The 10,949-nt window shown below is 43.4% G+C and overlaps 1 protein-coding gene across 1 annotated transcript; it reads right to left on the bottom strand.

The window, feature by feature from the left end:
• Positions 1-4,128: 4,128 nt before the first annotated feature.
• On the bottom strand, positions 4,129-10,650 carry LOC128907936 (prokineticin receptor 2). The gene is made up of 2 exons (XM_054197341.1): positions 10,048-10,650; positions 4,129-6,417 (listed from the first exon to the last, which is right to left on the bottom strand). Exons 1-2 carry the CDS (start codon positions 10,536-10,538, stop codon positions 5,721-5,723), a joined length of 1,188 nt encoding a protein of 395 aa, XP_054053316.1. The 5' UTR covers positions 10,539-10,650; the 3' UTR covers positions 4,129-5,720.
• Positions 10,651-10,949: the final 299 nt, after the last annotated feature.

Genomic DNA, 10,949 nt, shown 5'->3' with positions numbered 1-10,949 from the left:
CATTGTATTGTTGCGTTAAGTGTTTTCTTGTGAGTGTTGCTTTGTATTGTACAGGCTGGAATTGTAGGTGTAGTGTTTTGTATTGCAGTGAGATTAAGTTGTCCAGTGTATCGTGTGTATGGTCTGTAGTATATTTCTTGTGTTTTATGTATTGTACCTCTTGTGTGGATTCTGTGGTATTGTATGGTACTTCTTCTGTTGTTTTGTATGTCTGGCATGACATGATATCATTATTAACGTGTTTTCTATATTAGTAGACTTTTATGTAGCTGACATTGTCTCCGGTATGGTATTTATTTTTTCTGTGTATGGTATGTATGGTATTGCTTGTAATGTAGTATATTGCTTGTATTGTATGGTATATCTTCCTGGTGTTACTTGTAGGTTATCTTTTATTTCTTGTGCTGCCCTGGACCAGCCCATCATTGGGCTGATGCGGAGGAGCCCATCGTCACGCCAGCTGAGAGGAACCTTTTGCTGCACCTCCCCAGAGGAGCCTTTTGCTGTGGCATCCCTTAGGAGCCTGTCACAGTGCCACAGGGCACCTTAGGAGCCCTTTGTGGTGACGTCCCGGAGGAGCCGTTCATCACGCTGTGCCGGAGGAGCCACTGATTGTGTTTTTTCAGAGGACCCCATTGTTTTGCCGCTCTGGAGGCCCTTTGCCATGCCGCCCCAGAGGAGCCCTTGGTCGTGTTGCCCCGCCCTTCACCGTGCGGTCCTGGAGAGGATCCCATCGTTGCCGTGCTGCCCCGGAGGAGCCCCATTGTTGCACGATCCTGCAGGGGTTCATAGCAGCGCCAAGCTGGAGGAAGCCATTGTGGCACTGTCCCAGAGCAGCCTGTCTCCGGCGTTTTTTTGGAGAGCATTAGCATTTGGCTTTTTCGCAGTGCCACAAGTGCAGATTTTATTGCTGTGCCTCAATGGGCTTCCTGTGATGTGTGTTTTCCGTGTGTTTCCTTCCATGTTTTTTCTCCTGGAACACGCAGATGAGCAGGTGAATGAATTTTCATGGGGTTTTTATGTTCCTCAATGGTCTTTTGAGCTCAGGGATGTCTTTTTCTGGACAAGATTACAGTCTTTGTGGCTTCTTTTCTTTCAGTTTTACCCGGTCCTGGTTTTGAGGGAGGCGACTTTGTGCTCACTGTTGGTTCTTAAAGTATTCGTGATTCTTGTGGTAGTTTTATATCAGGTTTTGTCCTTTGTTCTCTTGTTCTGAATGGTGCTCGTAAAGTCCCTTTGAAAGCTGCAGTGATCCCTGTCTCATCTGTAGTTTGGGGGCTTTTCTTAGCAACATGTGTTAGGGTGGAGTCCGTAGAACAGAATCCTAAGAGAGCATGATAGAGAACAGTATCTCTGGCGAGTCCGAGGGAGTAGTGTCTGTCTTCTCTCACTTCTGCTTTTTTCTGCTTAAGGTGTGGGTTTTTTTCAGCACAGGTGATACTAAGTCTGTGTAAAGGGGTAGCCCCAGCACCCAGCCAGGGTCACAGCCCTGCTGACACACGGAGCAAGGGAGAATGCAGACACCAGAAGTATTGGTAAGTGCTTAGCTGCCCGAGTGCCGAAAGCTGAAAAAACTGTTGCTTCTTGTTGGAGGCATGGGAATCCTGGGAATATCTTCGTGGCCCTGTCACCGAGGCGGCTGACCTGGCACAGTTTTCAGGGCTGTGCAGTGGGCGTGTGATGCTGCGCTGCAGAGCTGCCGCTGGAGGGTGCTGTTGCACAGGAAAAGCTGAAAGGCTGAAAGAGAAGGAGCACAGTTATGTCTGAGCTCCCGAGTGAGTCAGTCTTCGGGGAAATTTCATGCCCTGGCTGTTGTGAGCCACTCTGGCCTGGGTTCCTGCAGGTCATCCTCCTTTGGAAGAGGGACAATGATTGGATTTTTTTTTTCCTGATACTTCTTTATTAAAATACATACTTTTTTATCAGTGCCCATGCTGAGAATATTTTTTTCTTCTCTTAATCCTCTCTCTAAGCTGTTCAGGGTCACCGTTTTACTTTGCAGTTACACCTGTTTTTTTTTTGTTTTTGAGAGAGACAGTGTGAAGAAACAGTGACCGGATTTCACCTTCAGTTATCCCTGGAGGAGCTACCGCAGAAGAAAGTGAGCCTATGGTTTTGGGAGCTGTGGCACAGGAGGACAGCTGAACAGGAATATGTGGTTTTGGCAATAAAAAAATGGAGCAGGCCACAACTGTGAGATGTGGTGGCATCTGGTTTATTCACTGTATGGTTATCTAAACCCTGCTAACAGCTCTAAGGAGGATGCCTCACCCCAACTCGCTCCTCATCCTTGACACATCCCACAGCTCCTGCATGGTGAACTCCTTATAGCTGCTGTGCTGCTGGAGCTAATAGTGGGCAGCTGGCAGCCACAGAGGTCTTGCCACAGTTTTTACTGCCTTCCAGTGGGTAAGAGCTTGTGCTGGAAGGGGCTGCTTCTGCTCTGTGACAGATGCTGCCTTCCTCCCAGCTTGTGCTTTCATGGCTCTTTCAAGCAGAGCTCCAGGTAAGTGCAGACTATATTTAATTCCCTCACTAAATCTTGCCATTCAGTGTAGGTGAGAAAGTGTTTCTGCAGGGAGGGGCTGCTCAGGAGGCAGCAGTGTACCCCCCACCTGACAGGGTGCCAAGGGAGCACCCATCTCCAAAGCACCTGTTGGCACCCACCCTCCCTAGCCCTAGTTGTATGGGTACTAAAAAGCCTTTCTGTTATTTTTTTCTGCACAAAGCAGTTAACCTATAGGGAATGCATGGGGTCTGGCCCCCTCCTCGGCTGCTCTGGTAGGACCGTGGCCTACCTTCTCCCCCCTGCCTGGAGGAACCACTTGGGCCAGGGCCTGCCCCCGCTGCACACTTCTGCACTTAAATGGAGTTTTTAAGTGACTTCAAGAGTCATTTAGATTCTCCTTTTAAGTGCAGTCATGGATGACAAGCAGGTCCTGGCCGATGGAGGGGGCCATACCCTGTCAGTGCCTTGGTAAAATGTGTTCTGTGGGGACAAAAAAGCTCCGTGGGATTTCTGTCCCCATGCAAGGCCTTTGGGCTTGCTGCCCTGGGCCCTTGGTTGCTGGAGCTCAGTTTAGGAGATGGTATTTGTCCCTGAAAGTGAAGGCTGTGATCAGCTTTGGGGTGTTTAGAGTTGGTGCAGGCACAAGCTAAGGGCAGTGTGGCTGCTTGGCTGCTCTGATCAGTGAACAGGGGACATCCTCTTCCTGGGCATGCTGCTCACAACAAATGCAGTTAAAGGCAAAGCACAGCTTTTCCTCCTGCCCTATCCAGTGGTTCAGACTGAAGCACTGCTTTGCTGCTGAGAAGACGTCAAAATGTCAAAATACAGCAATGTTGCAGACCCCAAACCCAGCTGTGGCAACTGCTGCTTTATCACCCTTCTCAGGGACGAGAATGCAGTGATGGCTGAGAACACTGGGCAGGCTGGACCAGAAGAGCTCTCTTGAAGCTCTCAAAGTGATTTCCAGAATTTTAAAGCAAGTCTTTCCCCCAGTTTTCACTTCGTACTGTATTGCTTGGTGGTGGTTGAGCTTGTTTTAAAATGACTCAGCCTGAGGTGGATTTCCAGGTGTGGAAAACCATCAGTTTGGCTTTGTTGCACCAAGAAAAGTGTAGGAAAAATAGATGGAAGGAGTATCAGAACACTAATAGCAGGTAGTATTGCTAGCTAATCCCTAATAACTAGTACAGGTTTCAGGAGATAAATATGGGTGCATAGTTTCAGAAGAAACCAAGGAGAAATTACAAGATTAAGCCTCTTGATGATGAAATACTGCAACTCTGGTCCTTTAAATTTCTTTGGCAGGCTGGGAAGCAAATGGATTTAGTACTTATCCTATTCAAAAATGTCATTTGAAGAATGATTTCAGTAATTGTTTTGCCTAACAGAGCAAATTATGACAGCCTCTCCAACATGTATTTTTTAAGAGCAGCTAATGAAAGAGGATTTGAGCACTTTAATGGATCTAAGTATCCTTTTGCCATTAAATTTAATTGGTCATCCTGGTGGTTTTCTCTAGCAGAAGTGGGGTAATTCACATGAGTCACTTGGGTAGGAAAATTATGGCTAAGGGAAAAATGTAAAAAGTAATTCACAATGCTGAAATTGACTCCATGTTTATTGTTTTATTAGTAGGATTTGCTTCTTACTTTAAATTCACGAATAGACAAATTATTTACAAAAGCCATTTACTCCAAAAGTAGGCAGTACCACGTACTTTAAAACAGGAAGCGTTTGTCATCACAATAGAAAAGACTTGATTTCGATACACAAAAGTCTATGATATCTTATGTGTAGTTTAAATGAGTAGATATTAGTGCCACTGTCACCTGCTTTATCATGATTATCAGTTAAGAAACACCTGTCCTGGAGTTGCACAAAATCAGAATAGTAAAAACAGCACTGAAGGAGGCAATGCAGAATTCATCTTGAGTTGTTGCCTCACCTTTGACCAGACAATGAGCTACTCAAATCAACCAGTGACTGACTTGCTGAAGCCTAGAGTCTGTCTCCATTGCTTGCAGAAGGAGAGATCGTCTCAAGATCTCTGTGCTATTTTGACCTTACTTGCACATTGTTTTGAAGGTGTACACTGACTTGATGTCTAGGCCAGGTTCAGCAGGGTGGATTGTTTCACACTAACATGCTATTCTTTTATATGGGTCCCACTGAAAAAGAAGTGAAATTCCATCTGAACAGAAGAAAACACTTCTTTACTGTGAAGGCTGTTGAACACTGGCATAGGTTGTCCAGGGAGGCTCCATCCCTGGAGTCAAAGCCCAGCTGGACGCAATCCTGGGGAACCTGTTCTAGCTAACCCTGCTTGAGCAGAGGGGTGGACTAGACAGTCTGGAGATCTTGTTGCCCGCTTCTACGATTTTGTGATTCATTCTGTTAAGAGCGCAGTGTCTCAAGGCAGCAGAAGCTGGCCCTAGGGTGCCTGGAGGTGAGAAAAGGGAAAAGGTCCCTTCAATATGTAGCTGTGCCACTTCCAAATACATAATAAACAGAGTAACACTGCATAAAACTACAGCGTGGAATGCCGATAAAATATTCTTAAACAAGGTATCAGAGGAAGAGACTTCAGGTTTTTACTAGACTGTGAAACAGTATTTAGCTTTGTAGAGAACGTGCCTTTCATAAGAGCATGCTGCACATTGGACAATAGAAAGCTGGTGGTTTGTAGACTCCAAGGAGCTTTGTCATGAGGGGGTAAACTGAGATGACACAGTGACATGAAGCAACATGGGCTTTTTTGCCATCGTTCCTCTTGTAAGCAGAAGGAAAAGAGCACCAAATAGCTTAAAGGTACGAATGATAAGCTCAAAGGGGTTAAGAGATTTCTCTTAAGAAGAAACAAAGAGGCATCATTGCTAAGATCAGCAACCAACTCTTCCATCATTGTAATATGCATTTAATGCATTCGTAGACCTTTTTGTTCACCTTAATTTTAAAACAACTCTAAAATGAGTGTCTACATCCCAAATTTAGAGATGGGTGAACTGGAGCACAGCATCAGTTGGAGTTACGGGGTTATACAGCAGTCCAGTGAAAAGACTTCTGGTGGAAATGCATAGTAGGCTGCTTTTCAAGGGCTCTCACCAATGGTGGGTATTCCCACACACAAGAGGAAGCTTCTGAGGAGCTCTGAGGAGTATTATTTCCTCTTTAGGCCCTCTCCAAAATACGTGAGATCAGAACTGCAGAAAATTTATTTCAGTTTTATGCAGTCTACCTCTTCTGTAACTGCCATTGCACTTGTTCTCAGGTCTAAATCTGTGCTCGATTTGCTTCCATTATATGTTGATCTCCATCTGAGCAACATGATCTTCTTGAAATACTTCATGGTGTTATTTTTTACAGTTACAAAACACATGGTGTTTATCATGCTGTTACTCATAGCAATGCATTCAACTATGTAAAAAGCAGTAAGATAATGCTTTTCTTTCACAAAGATGGTGGGGAAAAAGTCACGGACAATTGTGAAGCCGTAGAAAGGTGCCCAGCAGAGAACATAGGCAGTCAAGATGCACATCAGTACCATAACAGTTTTTCTTCGGCATCGAAGCCTCTTTCTGATCTGTTCCGTCTGAAATCCTGGTACAGTTTTAAACCAAAGCTCCCGAGAGATCCTGGCATAACACAAGGTCATCGTAATCACGGGTGCAACAAATTCAATGCCAAAGATGAAGAGGAAGTATGATTTGTAGTACATCTGCTGGTCAACTGGCCAAATTTGACCACAGAAAATTTTCTCCTGGTTTTTCACTATAAATAGCACTGTTTCTGTGGCAAAGTATGCAGATGGGATAGCTACAAGTATAGAGATGATCCAGACCAAGGCTATTAGGAAGGTTGCTGTTTGATAATTCATGCGTGGTTTCAGTGGGTGGACAATGGCCAGATACCTGGAACAGACAAATACATTCAAAATGAAGTCTGAAAACACTATTAGTCAGAACACCCTTCAAAATACAAGTGGACAGAATTAGGCAGAAGGAAATTGCTGTCATTCTTAAAAAGGGAGACTGACATATTTGTTTCTGAGGAGAGTTAAGAAAATTTTCCAAAGTAGCAGCCTAGAGCCAAGTTCCTAAATCTAGGCAGAAACTCTGTAGTGAGTGACTGAAGGGTTTATTAGGACAGTGGGTACTTAAGAATCTGAAAATCTGAGCGTACGTTAGGGTGTCTGAGGATGGTTTTAAGACCTCAGTTTTAAAGTCCCACACGTTAACAAGATCAAACTGAAAATGTAACCTATATCACAAAATTTTTAGCAGAGATCACATGCCTGCCAGTTATGGAAAGACTGGAAGAGGAGAAAGAGAGGGAATATTCCTTTTACTGAGAAATATATTTGCAGGATAATACACAGGTGATGTCGCATTCAGGACGTGCTGTGATACAGCATCTGGAAATTCTTTGGAAAATGCATGTTCAAGTGAGAGTCTGAAACACGCAGTACTCTACTGGTTCAGGTAAAGAGACAAACATGTAGAAACACAAAAATGTTTTCTCTAGGTGGAGAACTATTTAAATATCCTTTTTTTACCAAGAGGTCAAATACACGTAACAGCGGTGGTGTTATTTTCTTGGTTATTCCATGGGTTGCAAAGAGCTGAAGTTGATGCTAATGAATGATTACAGGGGAGAATGTATTCAAGTCACCAACAAAGGATTGTGTATCCATTTGCTGCCCGTGCAAATTTTTATTTCGTCTGCTGTCAGTGACTATTGCTAATTAATCTTAAATATGTTGTATTAAGTAATATGTCAATCCATAAAGCTTGAATTAGGTATTTGCACTCCTAATGACTGTAAAGCTGCAATGTGTGCTGCAATGTGTACTGCAGTGTTTCACAAAGAAGCGTAGAGGAATGGCAGTACATTACTTGCAAGATCCATCAATTGTCCTTGATTCAGTTAAAAAGGGGGTAGGACCAAATGGCATTCACTCTGGGGTTTTTTGATTGGTTTTTTAACAAGCTATAGATGTAAGAAGAGCTTACATTAGAGTACACTGTCTTACAAAGATTAGGATATTTCTGCCAGAAGGAGATTTTTATCAGAGATACTCCAGACCTCCCAGTACAATTGTATTTAACATAAAGGATTGTTTCAAAAAGTGGAATTTCTCATTCATTCAGAGGCTTTTCTATCTGTGTATATTCTATATATAGATACCATCCACAGGATATATTCATTGTAAAATAAAATGGAAAGCCAGTGGCTCTTTTCATCAGCCAGATCTTGGAAGCAGATGAATTGTTCATCGCTCTTCATAGTGCAGGCTAGGTGTCAAGGGACAGCAGAATTACTCAGCCTCATTGTGGAGCTGATAAATGAATATTTTTAGATAGGGTCCTGTGGAAACAAGATTGTGGGAAAATGTATGTGTATGCATTCGTAAGTGTGCCTATCCACCCAGCAGAACATTTGGCTGGATGGGGTAAATCTCTACAAAAGGGTCAAGATGGAGCTTTTGTGGTGACTTTCTTGATTGTTATTGCTTGCCACATTTGGGCTGTTACTGCGGGGTAGTCCTGGACCACGTGAACTGAGTGCAGATGAAACTTCCCTAGAAGATGTGCTCCAAAAGTGTACATAAAACACACCAAGTGACCATGGCTGTTCGGTCCAGGGGACCCAGATAAAGCTAAACCCCAAAAAATATTTACAGCATGGACATTGGACCCTAGCATGAACTCTTACTCTTCAGCTCCTCTCCTTTCACATTGCATTATTTTCTAGCGTAGATGTGGCCTTAAATATTTAAAATGAATAGAGATCAAGGAAGATGACAGAGACCCCTACCCAAGGGAAGTCCTGTGGGACAGGCTTACCCTCTCTACACATGTGAGCCCTTTTAAATGATCTAAGCATGGGAAGACTTTTATTAGGAACCTGTTCATTTTAGAGACCGAAGTCAATGACCCACATGACATAACCAACACGGAATGGTTGATCGTTAAATGAATAAGGTTTCTTTCTGTTTACCAAGTCAAAAGCTCACCAAAAAATAAAATAATGCGGTGAAAGCAAAACAGGGTGTTCTTACAAAAAACGTCAGTGATTAATTATTTCCAGGATTGATTTTAAAGGTGCGTGGGAAGATATGCTAGAAATCTTCTGATTTCTTACCAGGCATAAGAGCTCAATGAGCCAGGTTACTTAACCGTCCTGGGATGCACTAGCAGAGCTTTCCAAGATAATTTTTTAAATGTTGAAAAAGATAAGCAACACAAAATAATAATGCATGCATGATAGTGTTAAGGAGCTTAACTCTGAGTCCTCTCCTGCTGTTCAAAGGTTATTTTGTTAGACAATTATTAAGGATTTGTTTCACAGAAGCTGACTGTCCTTTCTCCCACACCAGGCAAAACATCTCTGAACTTCCCAAGAGTCTTTCCACAGACTTCTTTTGACGTCAGTAACAGCTGCATCAGCCATGCACAAGCTGTATCTGTACAACCATCAGCAGGGCTAAGTGCTCCTGAGCTGTCTTTTGGATCAGGTACCAAAAACTATGCAGCACTAGACTAGACCATAAAATGGCACAAGAGAGAAATTGGAAAAAAGGGAAGGGGCGTGGGAATCATACAGTGTGTATATGCAGAGGATATACAGAGATATACATTGTGTTTGTACATAAAAGATGACTTGTTGTGATGGCCTTTCTGTAAAGAGTTTACTCTGTGGGTTTCTGGCTTTCTGTGAGTCAGTCATGTCAGACTTATGTCAGCATGAAGCTGATCCTCAGCGCTTGGGTCCGTCAGAGTCCATGGTGCACGAGGCTAAGAGAACAGGAGTCATAAGAAAGAATACAATTAAATTATATTGTTAAAATTCCTGAAGCGAGACGCAGGCATAGAAATATCTCTGGATTGCAGCATAAAGCAGGTAGTGTAGCGGGTGGATATCATTATGTTCTGCTTACCCCATTATGAAGTCTGTAGGAAAATTTCTGCTAAACTGGGGTTTTAGCTAGCATTTTATCACTTTCTGGATAGTGCTATAAATACGGGTGCCATAAACTCACCTGTCAAATTCTGTATCTACAGTCAACTATTTCTCTCGCTGAAGAGTATTTACTTCATTGTTTATAGGAAAGGTTAGACTCAGTAAATCTGTCTAGGCCGGTAGTGAAGGTTCCTTGCAGTTGTACAGTTTGGATCAGGATTATATAGTGCTGATGAACACTATTGTCTCTGGGTGTTTCTGATTTGTCTCTCTCTTTCTCCTCTTTCCCTTATTTCATAAATCCTCTCCTACACTTGAATGAGGCATATTTTTATGAAAAAAGAAACTATTTTAATAAATCAAAATTCTTTGCACCTCAAAAGGTCAATGAAGATATTTCCACTGAGTTTTCTCTGGGGTAATGTTGTGACCTCATGTGATTAGATTTTTATGAAAAAGATACCTACTTTGACATCAGATCCTACAGAAAAGCTGAACATGTTAAAAACCTAGAAATCTGTACAGCCAATCCCAGAAGCTCTGGCCATCTCCTTCTGCAGTGATAGCACCCCACTTACCTGTCAACAGCTATAGCCAGGAGAGCGTTGGTAGAAACATAAAGGGAGACGGTCCGTAGGTAGTTGACTGAGGCACAGAGGACGTGGCCGTGCTCCCAGGACAGCTGCCGCACAACATAATAATCCATCTCAAAGGGGCAACACACGATGGCCACAATGAAGTCTGAGATGGCTAGGTTGGCAATCAGCAGGTTGGTGAGGTTTCGCAGCTTCTTGTAGCGGGCGAGAGCAGCAATGAAGATGAAGTTGCCAATCCCACAGACCAACATGATGCCAACCAGAGCCACCCCAATCACAATCTTAGCTGCAAAGAAGGTGCGGGTTTTGGTCATGTCATCTTCACTGTCCAGTGGCAGGTCGTAATCGCTATAACTGAAATTGAAAGGGAAGGAGAAGTTTCGCAAGGAGGTTAAATCCCCATCGAGGAGATTATAGATTGCAGCAAAGTTGATGTTGACAGTAGCATTTGGGTTCTGTTCAGCTTTCTCCATAGCCAATGTCTGTCTTCTTTTGACACACGTGGCTCAGCTGGCCCTTGGTTTCATGTCAGAATTAACCAGGGCGGCGGGGCACAGCAGTGGCAGGCAAGAGACCTCATCCAAAGTTTCCTTCTGAGCGGTGAGTCACCTTGTCTTTGTCCCCATGATATTATAGAGCGGCAGCCTCATTTATCTCCTTCTGTGGCAACAAAAAGAGGAAAACACTTCCTGAGAGGAAATTACAGCAAATTACTGTGCTCAAGGGAAAGCAATAGCCACCTTATTGCCCCACAGCTCTGTTGCTGGCTGTGCACAGTGGGAAGAAACACCCTGTGAAAGGATGCATCTGTTATCATAAAATCCCTTGAGTTGCACAATACACTGGTTGTTACACCCAGAAGTTTTATCTACCAATGATGAAAT

This window comes from Rissa tridactyla, chromosome 3, assembly GCF_028500815.1.
Source record: "Rissa tridactyla isolate bRisTri1 chromosome 3, bRisTri1.patW.cur.20221130, whole genome shotgun sequence".
Classification (NCBI taxonomy): domain Eukaryota; kingdom Metazoa; phylum Chordata; class Aves; order Charadriiformes; family Laridae; genus Rissa; species Rissa tridactyla.
The sequence above is the reverse complement of the archived record's forward strand: the minus strand, read 5'-3'. Positions and strand labels throughout refer to the sequence as shown.